Source organism: Cydia pomonella, unplaced genomic scaffold (genome assembly GCF_033807575.1).
Source record: "Cydia pomonella isolate Wapato2018A unplaced genomic scaffold, ilCydPomo1 PGA_scaffold_74, whole genome shotgun sequence".
NCBI lineage: Eukaryota > Metazoa > Arthropoda > Insecta > Lepidoptera > Tortricidae > Cydia > Cydia pomonella.
In genome coordinates, this window is record NW_026907907.1 from 90,547 (window position 1) to 109,576 (window position 19,030).

General features: G+C 36.1%; 1 protein-coding gene across 1 annotated transcript in view; it reads right to left on the minus strand.

Moving 5' to 3' along the window:
- LOC133534236 (uncharacterized) overlaps window positions 1-19,030 on the minus strand; it is a 58,188-nt gene that overhangs the window by 29,215 nt on the left and 9,943 nt on the right. The window contains exons 2-3 of the mRNA XM_061873331.1: window positions 11,146-11,393; window positions 886-1,094 (exon numbers count right to left, since the gene is read on the minus strand). Coding sequence (XP_061729315.1) covers window positions 886-1,094; window positions 11,146-11,188 — 252 coding nt within the window. The 5' untranslated portion in view covers window positions 11,189-11,393. The remainder of the gene's footprint in view (window positions 1-885; window positions 1,095-11,145; window positions 11,394-19,030) is intronic.

Sequence of the window (19,030 nt, forward strand, 5' to 3'; positions counted from 1 at the left end):
CCGTGTTTGATGACAGACTTGTGCATGTCATCAATCTATCTTCAAAGCCAGCGGTGCAGCAACTAGCCAGCCACAAGGAAGATATGTTGGGGATTATCATGAGATCTTCAGTCTTCTTCGTAAAGATGGTAGCTAATTAGCCAACACTTTCGGGTAATCTCAATTATCTTTAAAAAAACACCAATCATTCGTAAGGAGTGGTATTTAATTATTAGGTAGGTAATTATCTTTAGATATAATAATGTACTCCAACTTGTAACGACAAAGCGAATCAAATTATGATTGACACATTGACATTTCCGACTTCAAAATAATATTTGCTATTTCTTTAATCTTAATACTGCGAGAAGGAGACAAAGTTATCGTGACTAGGGACGCTCCGTTTCTAAAGCTGACTATTCATTATTTTTCCGATTATGTTAGTACCGATTCAGTGTTGCCACGAAAGAAAAGTTTGTTCCAAGTATAAATGGCCACACTGGCTAAGTCGCGCGCGGGATGGCTCTCTCTCGTGGAATTCTTTTCTCGATCTGCCAACTTATGCTACCAAAATCGAGAAACTGACAGGTCGAGATAGAAATTTGTGACACGCGACTGTTGTTTCTCGCGGCGCGAGTTATCCCGCGTGTAATCATGTGCTAGCCGTGCTGGCTCGCAGTCCTCTATTGGACAAACATCTTTTGATAACAGGTGTCACAGATAGTCCCCTATGCCGAGGACGCATGGAGACAGAAGAAATAGCCTCTCACGTAATGCTGGAATGCAGCGGAGTAGCTCCATATAGGGCTAAACATCTCGAATCTCCGAGGTACTACTACTCAACATCAAAACGAACTGTTGGTAGTGTTTTATGCTGATGCATTATTGTATAATTGAAACACTTACGTCAACGCTGATCCCAGTCTGCGAGAAAACCCTCGTGTTGGGCAGCTCCTTGGGCACGAAACGGAAGAACTCCTGCGCACCGTGGTACCACTTGACCGTGTACAGCTGCTCGCCAGGGTCCAGCGTCCAGCGGCAGCCGAGCGTGGTGCCGGCGCCCACGCCGATGGCTTCTGGCACGCTCAGGTGAATGTCGCGGAGGCATAGGACACCTGGGTACCAAATAAATAAGTAAATAACTATGGAACAATCCTACACTTAGCGTTTGGCAAACAAATTTTGTCATAATATTGAAGTAGAAGAAAAAATATGATTCTCTCTGCCTATGCTCCAGTGACAAGTGACTTTTGTCATGCCATATATACATATTTATATCTAAATACATATTAAGAGTAAGATATATTATAAAACATCCTCATGGATTCCTGAGTTATCTTAGGAATGAATAATCCTGATAAAGACATTAATAAATGACCTTGACCTTACTTGAACCTGGCTACCAACGAGGCTAAGAGGCCGTTACAAAACAACAAAATGCGCTTTAGTTTGAAGAAGACCAAAAAAAAGTCTGGATATATTTTTACAAACTGTCATTATTTATTATTTAACTACAACTTTACTAAAATATCCTGTTTTACTGTCTAAATTTATTAGACCGCATTTATAGTAGGTAACTTGACCATGACGTCATCACTTTGACAGGACGAAAAAAGAGTGATTTGACTAAGCAATCAACTATCCTGTTAAGCGGGGGCGTAGCCAGGAATTTAGAAGGGAATAAAAGATAGGGCACGCTGAGTGAAACTTGCGACGGAAGAAATAATAACCGTCGCGCAGGTTTTCTCCTTATCTCATTTACTCTGAAAATTTGCTTCTGTTTATAATTTTACTGATAAGATCCTTCGGCAATGTCACTAGCTATCATATTATTAAATGTAAATTACACATGGTCTCGCGTTTTTTTTCTGTCAAGCCAACTTTAACCTTATAAGGTTTGGTTTGAGTCCTTGCAAATATACCTAGTCTTTTTCCCGTGACAATTATTTCATGGCATTTGCCTTTTAGTACGTTCATGTTAAAATTCGAAAATGCATTTTCACCTATGTCTGATCCACCGAACCTTGCTGGTAGTATCATTGTAATTAATGGTGGGTTCCTTCTACATCGAGTGGTTTGGCAATCCATGGAAAAATGTATCTCCCAAAATTCACAAAATATATGCACACCTCCTGGGATTGCGCAACCTCGGATTACACGCATTTAGGACCAAATGAAGGTATTAAGACGATGTCCAGCTTGCTGGGAATTATTCCACAAAACGCTTTTTATGGATCTAATATCATTCGCCTACTTAATAAAAAAGGAAAATTCCATATAAAAACCACAATTTTGTGTCAGACCCTTCTTCAAACTCGTAACACATTAGTTACTCCACGTGAAGAATTACATTACATTTACAACTGTGCCGAAATATTGCACACACAAAAATAACAAATCTACGTGATATTTTATTTATTTCTTTTATCTATTGAACAAAGTTTTAGTAAAGGCTGACCTATTTAAAAGCAAGATATACTCATGCATGGTGTTTTTAGTTAATTTCTCAGTGCTAGTTCCCCCACTTACAACCAATTTTGACAATCAAATTGGTATTTGACTTTGTTGATTGATAAGAATTAATATGCAGGCTGTCAAAAAACGGAAAAAGCTGGGAGATTTGAATTTTACCATATGTACCTTTTATGTAAAACCCTTTTTATTTCCAAAAAAAATATTAGGTATGTTTGATAAAAGGCTCATTCAGTTCTCGTGCATTTTTTTCGTACTCCGTACATGTATTGGCGCGGGCGAGACGCACGATAAGATACATACATTAATTAAATATCATTCTGATATCAGCGTTCGAATTGGCCTGTATATTACTGGAAACCGGATAAATTATAATGGTTTATTTTGTTAAATTTGTAACAAACAGCCCTACAATGATTTAGGAGAATTCAAGAACTATTTGTATCGATAGAATTTAAGTAGGTACTCGAGCCTTCTGAAGCGTTGTGTTGCTTTGTTGATCTTTAGTATTGGAACACGTGCCAAGGCAATTGTGACTTGTTTTAATGGCTGTCGCGATATGGTGACAAAATAACTTAGGTGAATTAATGACTAAAATTTTAAATATTATGGAAATCGGTATTCATAAACGAGTAAAGTGTTTTCTTAAGCCCACCTGTTACAACTTATTTAGAAATAGTCCATACGGGGGGGGATTGAACTCATAAAATTGGAACCCCGTTGACTAAGAAACAATCCCAGTATGGTCTCTTTACAAAAAAGCCGCCCAAGGGTAAGTGGGACTCGCGCCCCTAAGGGTTCCGTAAACACACATTTATATATATATTTAAGATTTTACCCTTTTGCTGGTATGGCTTTTTATCGTATCTTCCCGGCACTTACGTAGTTTCAATAAAAAAAAAATAAGAAAAGTCTTTTGGATAAAACTCATTAACGAGTCAACGATCATGTTAAAAATAATTTTCGTGGAAAGTATTTATTACACTTTTATTCTTGGTTTTTTCATATTTTTTATACGCCCGGTCCACAACTTAATGGAGGGGAAGGGATACATTATTTTTTTATATTTTAAAGCAATTATTTGAAAAAGTATTTACTTAATCAAAAAACTTTTTTGAAATCTAAACTTAATTTTTAAAGACCTATCGAATGGTGTTATCACACATATGCCAACCTTAAAAATTACTATTTTTGGTGCTTCGTACATACTTTGTTCATGAAGTACTTATGGGATCATTTCGATTTTGCAAATCGGTTAAATGCGTTATTTAATTTTAAGTTCTAAACTTCGTCGGCTTACAAACTACACCTATATTCATAATTTTGTTTAAAAATACCTTATAGTAAGTTATTGAGATAAATGGCTGTGACGCCTGTGACATTCGGACTGACTCTTTTTTAGGTCTTCATGTTTGCCATTTTGGCTACAGAACCCTAAAAAAGAGGGTATCTTTTTCATACAGTTAAAAAGTTACGATAGAGTATCAAAAATTATTAGGAATATATTGAAATGGAAATGCAAATATCACGTCACAAACCGTCAAAAACCGTATGCAATTGCGTAGGTACGAAGCAATGAACGACGTTGCGTTATACATACAAATATATCGATAGAATTTAATTGTTCGACCCTTGTGAATAGTGTAGTGTTGATTTGTTGATCCATGGTATTGGGACACGGACGGATAATTGAAATGCTAATAATGTCGGGACATCGCGTCATTTCGAACGCGATCGCTCGCCGCTCGCCGATGCGCGTCACGCGCCGCGGACCCTAAACTTTGCTAAACGTTTCGGCTTTTGGGAAGTGAAACGTAGACGTCAGTAAAAGTTTGTTTTGATGGTAGGGATATGAATTTCGTTACTGTTGGTAGATTTACATATACATATATCAGGATATGCGAGGGTAATAATTACCGGCACACACCTATTTCACAGAATGACTCTGTGTCTCGAACAATTGAGAAGTAGTTTTAATTGTATAATGTTCCTGCGTAAAAAGTAGGTAAAATATATATACGATTTAGTACAGTAGTGCAAAATTATGTCATCGGCAGTCCCCGTCAGTTAGCAGCTTGATAATTACTAGCGTGGTTTACGAGTAAATAGATCCCCTAAAAGGAAAACATTTCAAGCTATACTTTTCGACATGTAAATAAGTAACCCATTTCTAAATATGATATATCAAATTCTTAAGTAATGTAATTAAAACTACGAGTATTATGTTTAGCTTTAGATCTCAAAATGTAATATATTTCATATCAATTTATTTTCATGCCCCTGTAGACATAGACATAGTATACAGCCGTCCACTAAAATCTAATAATAGCATTTCCTATTACCTCCCACCTACCCAAAAGGCGAGCGGACTGAAAGCACGTACCGTTTCGCACATATAAATTCAGCGAACCTTGTTTTTACCTCTCGGATAGAAAACATTATAGTAAATAAGGTGGAACCTTGCTGTTGATCCGTTAGCCGTCCCGACCAGAATTTCACGTAAGTAATCAAATCCTGGCCTTCATCTGTGGGTACCACAGGTTGTCGGAATACATAAATCCAGAGATACGTGATCGAATTCAAGATCGACTCAATACACAATCCTGTCGGCATGAACTCATTACACTGTAACCAAATTCAATTTACTGTTCCGACCACATCATAGCACATATTTCATATAGGGAGCCAGTTTCACGTATAACGAGCATTTATTTGATCGCTGTATTATGTGCAAATAAAAAATATATGCGCTATTTGAGTTCGACATATTAAGTTTATGAATATTATGCTATCTCCACAAACGTCCGTATTATATGTCGGTATAATTTCCGGGAAAGGACGTACCTGTATACCTGTCCGATATTTGCTAGGGCTTGTGATAATAACGTTTCAAAGTTGTATGTATGTATTAGCAATGACTCTAATGACAATTAATTTGGGGACAATCTTACACACATCGACCTAGCCCCGAATTAAGCAAAACATGTACTATGGGCACTAGGCGACGATATACATACTTATATAGATAAATATACACTTACATACATAGATAAATAAATAAATAATATGGGGACATTAATTAGTTAATTAATTCATTGGGGGGAATGTGTATGTATTCTTACACACTTCGGTAAGCTCCAGAACACTTGTGTTGTGGGTACTCAGACAACGATATAAATAATATGTATACTTAAATAGATAGATAATATCCATGACTTAGGAACAAATATCTGTGCTCATCACACAAAAAAATGCCCTTACCGGGATTCAAACCCATGATCATAGGTTTCACTACCCATTAGGCCAGACCGGTCGTAAAGATAATATAGATATCATCCATAATTCAGGAATAAATATTCAGGGTCACTAACGACTAGACAATTAGGAGGCTGTTCCTGGAGCTTTTAAGACAAGAGAGCAACTTCTCTTGTCAGCAAGAGAAAGGCTTAGTAATCTCTCGGCGCATGTAACTGACTCTGTTAGTCTGACTTTGTTAGATCCTGCTTTGCTGCTCCGAGGATCACGTACATCTTACGCACAGTGCCTACTTGGCTACACCCCACACACATGGACTCCTTTGACCTGGCGCTGAAAGAATCTGCTGTCTTTTAAATGTGTCCCTCAATTCGGACCAGTGGGACCAGGCCTCTTTACCAATACGCAATGGCGTATTGGGTATACGGCGCTCACGAGACGTGAGCCTTCCTGCCTTCCTTGCGTCGGCGGCTGAGGTTGTGGATCTTGTCACTAAAATTTTACCGTTAGATGGTGCCAAGGTCACAATATCCTATGCCGCCGATGCTTTGTCGGCTTGGAGGGCTTTTAACTCTGATGCACCTGTACCCGAAAAACCTTGCCGCCAGCGTTTATGGGACGATGTCGTGGTAAGGAGGCTATTCGATAGTCTTATAAATGCCCTTCTGGTGCTGACAGAGCCAGGCTAATCGCTGCCTCCAAGCCTGAATCTGGGGCCTGGCTACACGCTCTTCCCTCCCCAAACTTAGGCACCTTACTATAGACATCGACTCGATGCGGGTGGCCGCTGCTCTCTGCCTGGGTTCTGATGTATGCCAACCCCACCAATGCATCTGCGGTGCCAATGTGGAGAGCAACGTCCACCATGCCTTGAGCTGCTGCCGCTGCGCGGGAAGGTTACCACGGCACCATGCTCCTAATGACATCATTAGGAGGGCCTTAATATCAGCAAATGTCCCTTGTATGCTGGAGCCGCCGGGCCTCAGCCGATCGGACGGCAAAAGGCCTGACGGCTTGACCCTGGTGCCGTGGGAAAAGGGTAAGTGCTTACTATGGGACGCCACATGCGTCAGTACTTTTGCCATCTCGCATCTTAGCCGCACTATGCAGTCGGCAGGAGCGGCTGCTGAGCACGCGGCGTCCCTTAAAAAAGATAAATACTCGGCGCTGAGCGGTTATTTATTCGTTCCTCTCGCTGTTGAGTCTTCGGGGTACTGGTGCGCTGAGGGTAAGTCCTTCCTCCGGGATCTGGGTCGTCGCCTGCAAGAAAGGGGCCTTGGCCCCCGCTCTGGATTTTTCCTGATGCAAAGGCTATCCCATCGCAATCCAACGCGGCAATGCAGCGAGCGTGCCGGTAGCCAATAGTTAGGTAGTTATTTTATACATATTGAACAAGGTTGTACCAGGGGTCCTTTTCGAAATTAAAGCCGTTTGAACTTTATAAACAACTATAATGATCTCCTAAACAAGTCTCACAAACAAGATATAAAAATACACACTTGATATTCTAAGGCAAACAGTCGTTAGCTGGTTTGAGCAGGTGACAGCGCCATCTCTCGGTGCATTTAGAAACCAACCACCACGATATGTGTGATTAAAGTTATGAATTGGACACATATTTAGTTCATATTTATATTTAAGTTCTGATATATTTAGGTTTAGTTTTTAATTAGTTTTATGTCTAGATATATTTTAGTATGTATTAATGAATTAATCTAATTGAGTCTAAAACTGTCATTTTTGCGATTTTGGAAAAAATAGTTAAAAATTAGTTGAAAATTTTCAGGAAAATAAAAAAATTACGTGCGAGATTGCGACAGTTATCAAATTTATATATTTCTTGTAGAATTTAATAATGTTTAACATATTTTTTGTCGCAATCTCGCACGTAATATATTAAATTTTCTGAAAATTTTCAACTCAATTGTTTACTATTATTTGAAGAGATAATTCAATATATATTTTTTCAGAAAACGACCTTAATTATATATACAACATACCCAAATTACAAAGAAATCGGATTACTACTTTGGCTGTAATAAAATAAAAATGTTTTTTTCTTTTTTTGCATGTTTTTTAAACCTGGAGCATTTGAGGCTTAATTTTTGGTGAAAGCGCTACATATATATAGGTTAATAATCCAGTAAAAGGAAATTATTTTTTTCGCTAAGGGCAGTTTGGCCATGCTTACCCAAATTGTTGATTAAATTGATGTTGTGCCCCTGAGTATAAATGAAATGCTTGTCATCAATTGCCTTTAATAACATTCATCAGAAATTTATCAGGAATGTTATATAAGGTTAAAGTTGAATTAGGAACTTCTCCGATATTTGCAAATTGGGGACTCGATAATTGAATTACCTTCGTACGAGTATAATATCCTGAACTAACCCCTCTTACGGATCGCAATGTCAACAATGAAATGTGTAAGTAGGTATAAGTAGCTAGCAACGATGTAGACAGTAAGTATAGGTATGTGCCGTTTTATTTCCTTTCTTCAGTAGGTAAATGTATTGTATATTCAATATGGAACTCCGAATTGAGTAGATAATTTAGCCTGTGTTCGGGATGTTTTGGCAGGAAGTTTTTTTGCGGTAATATTGAGAATTTACTATTAGAAGTGATCAACATCAAATGCAGAAGTGTCGGTTACATTCTTTCGGGGTGAAATCTAGTATTCGCTTTTTTGAAATTGATGACAGATATAATTAAAACTGAAATTTCGTTTATAGTATTTTATTTCTTGAAATATTACTACACTACACACACTAGGATTCAAATTTTGTTTATATACAAGGAAGGAACTTACGCAGTTTAGGAATGCGAAATTACCACTCAATAGTTATATTACCTATATTCAAAGAAACAGCTACGTCTATTAAAAAATCATTGCACTAATCAAAGTAAAGTAAAAAGCAACTCATTTAATTAAAGCGCTGTATTCGGTTTTACTGCTGCAAAGTGCAGTCCTACATTAACTAACTCAGCTTTATGTGTCCACTGGCGATGGCAGACACTTTTTATGACCTACTTAGTTAATACTTTAGTTTTCAACTTTAACTTCACATTCCATTCATTTCTGTTCCAACCCTTTTTGTAATAAATTTTTCCTAAAATAGGTTTATGGCCCGCAGTTCCTGTCTCATCAACAAAACCTCTTCCATAATATACTTAATTTCCAAACACATTTTTCTCTTTGGCTCCCATAAATGTCGTGATAGAAATAATTCACGGAAAGTTTTTTTCTTCAGAGTGGCGATTTCGATTGTGGTTGTAAAGTCATGACGAATAAATTGTACCTGTTCCTACATGCTGTAGTTAATTTTATTGCTAAAACATATAGTTTTGTAGAAAACAACTTTGCAGAATTGCTTAAGTGGTTTATGTATTTTTTATTAATTTTATAATTTACTTTAAAATAAATAAAATTAAATTATTGAAAAAAAAATATCATTAAAATAGACAACTACCGAAATGTAGGTAAATGAAAATCATTATATTATCGAGCTTTGCAAAGACATTTGGTTCAAGTTTTATCAGCTATAGACATCGTTATACATTGTGCGTTTTCCTCGTCCAGTCAACCAGGTCAAGCACAATCATTCATCCTGAATCCATCGAAATCCTATTCCCGTAGATCAGATGAAGCTTGTAGGAGGTCTCGTAGAATATTGCCTTTCGAGGTCCCGACGTAACCTTCAATAGTATCTAACGCACCAACATCCAACCAACCAACCAACAAAATGTATTGTTGACACTTGCAACTCGAACTCGGTTGACGGATTAGTTTCGTTATTTTGCATGTCATGTCTTCTGTATAGGATCAAATCCAACATATATCTCTTTTACATGTATAGAATTATGGTGTTTATAGTCAGGTCCAGAAATGTCACTGTTGACACCTGACAGGTTATAATTATAATCATAACCGTTTCATAATAAGAAATTAAAATATGGATCGGGATCGGGCTCCTAGTGTTTGATAAAAACTTTATACGCATCAAAAGGTTTTTTAAAAAATCATTTAAGAAAGAGCAACTTTCTGCTGATTTTATATGTACTTATAAATATTACAATACATAGGTAAAATTATCATTTCAGCATTTTCAGTATTTTTTTCATACCATTCTTTTTGTACAGTATGTGGGACAATAGATACCCAGTGATTCACATGCAGTCATTGCAATTATTGCAGATATATAGCATTACATCAGAGGTGTACTAACAACGGCAATATACACCTTGCTGACTTGGTGTCAGCGTTACGTTTCTGCACCATGTATAATAAATGAATCGCCCTGCGTGTTCCGCACCAATAATTCTCTACTCTGGCCGAGAGAGATTGGCACTTTACAGAATTTTGCGAGAACTGCGGCCTCTTCGGGGAATTCCGATAATCAGCTTTACTTAAGGGATTGGATTCGAAAACTCGATTGTATCCGGAGTGATTTTAATAATTCATCAGTCTGTATATTCATCCCGTCTTAAAATAAGAAAGGTCCAATCTTTGAGTAAACGTACTGCATTAGTCAATCTAAATAAAATATAAATAACTTAATTTTAATAGCTGAATACGTTTTCTTTGACAAATATTATAGGGAAATCTTATACAAACATAATAAGGCCCACTGTTACTCCTACACATAAGGGCAATTAGATTTAAACATCCATGATTTAATAATAAATATTTATGTTAAGGACACAAATAAATCCCCTTACCAGTCTTCAAACCAAAAGCCATCAGCTTCGTATCCAGAGGTACAACCAATTACATGTGAGCTAAACATATTGGCCGTCTAAAAATGTCAGCCGACATTTTAATATTTAAGAAAAGGGTCTTTGGTACCATTGGTTGTGAGATATTCAATAAGTGTAAAAACGAGCGATATTTCACCTGTAAGCTTGCAATTGTTAATAATAAAGATTACGGAACACAACCGAACTTAAAATACCTTTTTATTTTGGCAGATAGAAAGATAATTAATTCACAACGCAATTGTTCAATAACTAACTAAACAGACACAATTATCAAAAATATTTTGGTTAGTGATTAGTTTGCTTAACCATTTCCCAAAACCCAAACTCAATCACTTGTTTTTAATTCTACAACATCCTACATTGAATTTCAATCCTATTGCGACCACGAAAACCACATAAATGATGAACACATATTGTATTACGCTTTAATTACGATATCGGTACAACAAACAAATATTTTTTTTACAATTTAACACAGAATAATTCTGTTTGGGTTTGAATTCTCGAACCTTTATGATATAGGTACCTTTTCTGCTCAGAATTCAAATGGAATTAGGGTAGTACCGAAATTTCTTTTGAGTCAATTGTAAGTAGGTATTCAACATAACTAATCACGAATGGACGTTGCTGAGGACTGAAATATATTATTATGACGACAATTATAAGTAAACATGCACTTACTTCCACCAAGCCATAAAACAACCGCAGCAAAAATAGAAGCCATGGTACCGATGCGTGTGTTTGTGTGTGCGTTAAGCCGCGCTCACACGTCACGTCATCACCGTTTCGTGGCGGCTTCGCCCCTTCCGATTCTTCTTCATTTTTAATACCACTTTCCCAATATTGGAAACTTCTCGGGCATCGTGAAATATTACAAGCTATTGAGTGTGCGCTCGAACCACCTCCGTGTTCTCAGGTGACCATGAGTTCTGAAACAATAAGAAAATTGGAATTTGATGGATGTATGAAATACCTACCTTTATTTATGGGACTTCTTAGACTATTTTAGGATTGCATTATGTAATTTCAGTTAATACTGATTTTCTAAATTTAAAATTTTCGCAAGAATTCCGGCCTTTTGCAGAGTTTGGGGCACTGGGCATAGTCCTCAAAATGTATAAACTCTCATGTAAATAAATAAATAAACATTATAGGACAATATTACACAAATTGACTAAGGCCCACGGTAATGTATATATGATATATGTATGATGTATATATAATATGAGTATTATTTGTAAATTTGTAGCAGAGTACATAATACATACATAATATAACTAGTGCTATTTTTCTACAAAGCCTGCGTCTGAAAAACATATTCTTTGTACTACGTTTTCAACTGTAGTTTATAAGATTTTAAATAAGTATTTATAAGTACTCGAAAAAGTACCTCAATCATAATTTTTACATTTAATTAAAAACATTGCACATAATGATATTCTTTTATTCTATTATAACATATTCTCAGCTCTCGTTAATTTATCTACAGGTGTTTACCCCTACTCGTCAATAAGTATATTGCATCCCGCCTTTTAAAACAACACATTCAAATAACATCCAAGTTAACCCTTTACCAGGCCCCGAAGAACCAGCGTGTCTTAATACGTACTTTATATGCTGTTGCAACCGTATTGAACGCCTTGTAAAAAATGTATTTATGAACGTCGGAGATCTTCCTTTAAAACAGAAATAAAAATGTGGGTTAAGGTTATCCCATCGCCTGTCTAAGTAATGAACTGTCATACTAGATTTTGTCTTATTATATTCTTGATCAGGCCAAGGGATATATTCCACCCACATCTTATATCGGTTATAATAGTCAAGGTTTAACTCCAAATCTCCTACGAAACATTATATCAATCACTGAAAAAAAATCACTTACTTACGTGAGTTTTTATGACATGACAAGACAATTTACCGGGCCATGGGAAATATAGCTCCCACACAGTTAAACTCTAATAAGGCCATGGGATAATGTCAACCCACATCCTAATTCTGGTCATACACAATAATGCATGAATATTTAGCAATGTTTCCGATTACATTAGCTTTCAACACTCAAAATCTACAAAATATCAAAAAATTGTTCGACCTATGTACTTCTGTTTCATAGAAATTATGAAAAGTGTTCGAATTTATCCGTAGTTTACTGAAATTAGCGTTCAAGTGAATTTAAACGGCTGCCAAAGATATATTACGCAATTTAGAAGCGTATTGTGAATGAAGATCATAAAATAATATTTTCAGGGATTGACAAAATATTTTGTAGGTGGTTTGGAGTTAAAACCTGACTACGGTAACCGATATAAGATGTGGGTGAAATATATCCCTTGGCCTGGTAAAGGGTTAACCTAAATACCAGAAAAAAACAAATTGCTAGCACGGTTAATGCCGCCAAACAAAAGCGAACTGTTTTCAATGGCAATAAAAGTAAAAAGATCTTTTCATTAAACGTATTGTGGACGTGTAGGATTTATCGCCTCGCGAGACACTCCATTCACGTTGCGTTTTGTTGTCTCGAGATCGATTGGCTCCGAATAAAATACATTCGCCGTTCGCCAATTGAATGGCGTACCCCGGTGCTATGTTTCAGGGAAGCGACACTTTTTCAGGCAGCGAGAGGACTAATGGGCCGCGCTAGCCCCGACTTTCAATAAATGCTCCACGCTGTCCCCACGCTAATCTATTCCCCCTCCCGAAATTATGTCTGAACTTTCCTTTTTTCAGTGATTTAAAGAAATGCGATTTGAATTTAGATTTACATTGTTTGTTTTGCTTAAGCTTGTCTTACTGCGAATTACGTCGATGTTCTTTTATATGTAAACGGTTGTAAGTGCGAGTATCACGTTTGTAAAAAGTGCAATAATGCGATCCAAGAATAAATTATGTATTTAATACACGATCATTTATGAACTTTATTTGTTTGTTTTTTGTTTTAACGTGGGACCAAAAATTTATTGAAAATTAGTTTATTAAAATATAGGTAAAAAATATTTTGTAATATAAAATACATATAACTAGTTAGTGTATAAGGTTGACTGGTAGAGAATGCCTCATGGCATTAAGTCCGCCTTTTGTACTATAAGGTTTTCTTTTGTGCAATAAATATATAATGAGTCTTCACACTTTTCATTCAGTAACTATTTTGAGCTCAGTTTTATTGATATTTATTTATGATGAATTAAATGCTGTATCAGTGATTAATATAATAATTAATAACATTGATAAACGCTCTTCCGGGCCATGTATGTATGTATGAGTATTTTTTAAGTGGTACTGTAACATAACACTACTTCCAATACGGAAAGTTTATCCAATTGCTTGCTAGATGGCGCTAGGGTCGAGTGAGATCGCGCAAGCGTTAGTCTTTCACAGTTTCATGGCATGTATTAGATTAGTATGCAAACCGCTCGCTAGGTGGCCATAGCGTCGAGATATAATGCGCAAGCATTTGCCTATCATATGATAGAAGAGTTAAGTTTCTAAGTTTGATTTTTGTTAATTTAATAGATTCGGTAGGTGACACAGATTATATTTTGCGAAGATTCAGCTATTTACTCTGTGTACATTCTATCTAGTTACTCGGAGCTTGATTACTAGGTGTATTTAAACTCGTAGTTTAGTTCGTGCTGAGGGTGTTTACTCCTACACACTTTTACACGAACAGTGTTCTTTTTCGTGCACTGTTACCAAGTCTGTAAAAATCTGCCAAGTTTAAAAATAAACTGCTTGTCGTCTACTACTGTATTTCGCTGATTAGAACGCCACATCGATCGCGCGATTTACAGTAGTTTAATTACCGAGTTAAAATAGGCATGCGCTTTATGAATAATTTCGATAATATTGTTACATTAAATATTTAACTTCAGACAACAAATAGACTGGCGTTAGCCAATTAACGCTAAAGCGGTTAACTCCGAGTTAGTTAGCTAACCCTGGAACGCGCGAGTGCCTCTAAGCTGAATATGATATATGTATACGTTACTATTAAAATATGAAATATTAATCTAGAAATTTAATATTATATTAAGTGATAGACATAAGACAATAACAGCTTAGCTCAGCGACATTTACACGTATATCACATTGTGTTAGAAATTAGCAACATACTTTACCCTCATTATAGTTTACCGTATTAACGCTACCCCGCAATGTGCTAGCAAGTTTCCATTACGGCAAAGTTGTAAGTAAGCACCTGAGCCACCTAGATCCTGCGTTGTGGCGTGGTACAGCAAACACCCGAGTGGGGCGTCGCTGTTTGGCAAGCTGTCTAACTAATTGCCGCTCTACCAGCATGCTTCGCTCTATCGCGTGCGGTGGCAAGTGAAAAGCGATTAACCGTTTTAGGTTTTTTTTTTAAACTAGGTATACACTTCAAATATCTTACTAGTACCTGTAACATTGCTCAAACACATACCTACGTACAAATAAGTTTACATGCATGTAACGTAGCGAAGCGTTCGTGTTTGGCAAGCTGTCTAACTAATTGCCTAGCCACCAGTAACTCTGGTGATGACGGCTGTAAGTGAATAGCGATTGTAATTTTATGTTATAAAAGTCTTGAGTGTCATTATCGGAAGAGGTACTGTAAATTTTCAATAATATGCAGTAGCACATTGTTATCGAAGATTTTTAAAATAATTTGGAATGTGGGTGCCATAGAATGAAAAAAAGATGGAAATTTTCAGCACGTCGAGAAGCATTCGGCAGGTCAATTAGTTGGCTAATCCGTATTGAGTACGGGACCCTTATAATAATAAGGGTCATCGGGGAAAATAATTTAGTCGTTTATGGTTAACATTTTCAATTTGTTTATTCCCAGTACTCATACCGTCCATTAAACCATGTTAAGACGCCTACTCGTATGCATTAAATGTCCTACTTTTAATTTAAAAAAATATTATATTTCTGGAACACTGGTACCAATGAAAAACCTAAAAAGTAGTTGCATTTGTGGACTATCATGGCGACTTTTAATTTATTGACAATTACCAGATAACTTTAATAAATTCCTGAACAGTAAAAACATTAATAGCACCAAAAAACAACAATTTTACTATTAAATATTTACTGGACTTATTTTATTACATGTAGATTACATTTATTACATGTACATTACTTAATAAACATGTTTTCCTCAACAACATCCAGTTATCTGCTCATTACTTACGCCGGCGCACCCGGGGCCCAGCTTGCTGCATTTGAAAGTTGTGTGAAGGAGTTAACAGATCTCGAACAGGTGCTCCCAGCCTCGATCGCACAACGTATGGTGGCTATAGTATTCTAAACTTTACCAGTTGCCACTTTGCAGATCGCTCACGTACTCGCGCTGTTGCAGGCAAAGATGTTTCTACATTGTCTTGCCACGTAACTTTATTTGTTACGTAACTACGTGTAACGTGAGCTATTGTTATTTATATTATACAATAAGAACCTGTATTATATAGGTAGCAGGTACATCAAATGTGGGCACATTATAACAAGAGTTTATAGGCAGCAGCGTAAATAAAACGTAATATAAATAATCTCTCTTGCTATCATAAATACAATGGTCTGTCGAAAAATAAAAGTGTATTTATTGTGTAAGTAGACTTGCGCATAATGGAATAAAATATTATTCATATATGCTTCTAAATATCTGTTTATACAAGCTGTAATTAAAATAAACGCAATTGAGCTCTAACTATAGTCTGTATCTTTAGGTAGTTAAATAAATGTAAAAAATGTGTTTTTATATTTTCAGGTACTTGAAACATTTATCAGTTAAAACCAGTTAAAACCAGGTAATCTGTTCCTTCATCGTTTTGACTTTAACCTGTTTCATTCAATCGTTTAATGTTTTCATCTACCTTCATGCCTACTATGGATATGTTGAATCTGTTTTAAGATATGGCTTGATTATTTGGGGAAATGATGGTGATATAAAGAGAGCATTTGTCGCCCAAAAAAAAGTATTCGCCCAAAAAAAAGTATATGTGTGGAGTTAACGCTTTAGAATAATGTAAACCTTTGTTTTTAAATTGGGTATTCTATCTCTTCCATGTTTATATATTGAAGAAGTGTCTAAATTTGTAAGAAAGCACAGATCACTTTTTAAAACAGAGATTTATATCCACGGAACACAAGTAATTGTAATCGGCTTGTCGTTGACAAACAACAAAGAACAAGTCGATTTAGGAAGAATTGTACGGTGATGTTGTGTAAAGATTTGCTATTGATTGATTCAAATAGCTAAATGTTCGATCTCATTTTAGGTTCTTTACTAGGGCGAAGTAATAGCAAATAATACAAAATGAAATTACTATTGATTAATCAAATCATTCCGATATATTCCTATTAAAAAATAGCACGATTATACCAGCTTCGTTGTTACGTTAAGTAAGTAATATATCGTAGTAAAACTTCTGCAAGTTTTGGCACATAGTGATAAATTAATAAATTTGAAGAATTTTCTTGCCCAATAAAATACCTAATTGTGGTTTGTTTACATTCTTTTAAATACCTAAAGATACAGACTATAACTAGGTCCACTTTCTTCTCAATTAATATCATAGTTATCTTTACTTTTCCTTAAATAAATGTTTGGATTGATAAGTTTTACCTTCAACTAAATGGTCAAGCTGAGAACATTTTTAAATTCGCTACCTCTAAGCAATTCTAACAGTGTTCCAATTTAACTTGGCTTGATTCGCAAATACAAGTAATTCAATATTTGCGTCAATTTCAGCTCGAAGGCGAGCCGCAAACAGTTCACAACTTACTTGTTACCTGCCCGTTACTGCACTCACTGCAGCGGGATTTACTTGCATCGATCGTGATTCAACACACTTGTACCACTTACAAATGTTATGTAGGAATGAAATGTTATGTAATCATAGGTTACTAACCTATGAATATTGTAGAAACATCGCAGTAATATAAGACAAAGATTCCGAAGGTGTTTTTAGAGTTTCAGTGTATCAAACGAAAATTTCACGCCCTTAGCGAGTAAACTAAGGCCCATGTATATGTACCTTACAAACTAACATACATACAATAAAATATCATATATATACATACAATATAAATGTTGGCGACACAGTTTTCTGTTGCGGTGAAGGATTCGGCAAATTCCCACGGAACCGCCGAAATACAACCTCACATTTTTTTCTTAAACTTTACACCACAATGTAACTCTTTGCTAAGCTCCATAAATAAAATTTTTGAAATTTAATCCTTGTTTACGTAGGTGTTGTTTTCTAACACCAACCTGCATTCCTTTTAATAAAAATCTTAATAACCACGAATATCGACTTACATTGATTAGTCTTATTAAATCGCTAGCCGAGCTAGGGCCACATGTTGTCATGTGTCAATGGCAGAGCAATGGCTGCCAGCGCTGACCCCTCGCCCCCGTCGATACGTCACCGACACTTGACACTTTATTTTATCACCCACTCGTTCACACTTCAACGAACCGTCTGCGGAATTGCAGACAATATCTCAAGATTTAAAAGATAGAACATGCGACTATTAAAAGGATCACAACGATATTTCTACGGTGATGCGAAATAAGATAAGAAATATTTAAAGCGTCTCCAACTGGGTGTAGGCGTACAAGGTTTATTTGCTTACCGCTTATACGCTGGAAAAAAAGGAACAAAGGTAGAGCAATATGACAATAAATTTTAAAATGCTTAATTTATACGTAAGAATTTATAGGGGTAGCTTGATTGTCTTATTTATATTATATAACCCCGGCTCGTACCAATGAGTTTTTCGGAATTTATGTACGAAATATCATTTGACATTTACCAGTCGCTTTTCGGTGAAAGTAAACATCGCGAGGAAACCGGACTAATCCCAATAAGGCCTAGTTTACCCTTTGGGTTAGAAGGTCAGATGGCGGTCGCTTTCGTAAAATACTAGTGCCTACGCCAATTCTTGGGATTAGGTGCCAAGCGGACCCCAGGCTCCCATGAGCCACACGAGGAACGCGAGGAAGAAAAGAAAAAAGGCAAGCGTTTCTTATTTATGTTTCTTATTTTATATACGTACGTATTAACGTACAATCGTTAAATTTAAAGTGAGGAATAAGAGATTAAAAATAATAATAATATATAATAATAATTCAGCCTATATACGTCCCACTGCTGGGCACAGGCCTCCTCTCATGTAAAAATAACAAATATAAAATTTAGTAATAACGAAATGGTTCAAAAGTAGTAGTAGTTAAACTCTTTATTGTACAAAAGTACATAAGTAATTAAAGTAGCTTACTATTAGGAAAAGCAAAGTACAAAGGCGAATTTATCCCTTTAAAGGATCTCTTCCAGTTAACCTTTGAGTTTTTTAACATACTTATTTTTATTACTAAACCAACTCGTTTCTATCTGATAACCTCGATCGGTATGATACCGATCAGTCAGTGCCAAAAGTGACATTTCTTCAACCAAAAGACGTCAATATTGATACTGACGGATCGGTATCGTACCACTGTAAATTATTTTTGTTCGAACAGGCTGGTAGTAGTTCACGCTATAAAAAGTCTAGATAATAAACAATGTGTACCGTTTATCTACGAAAT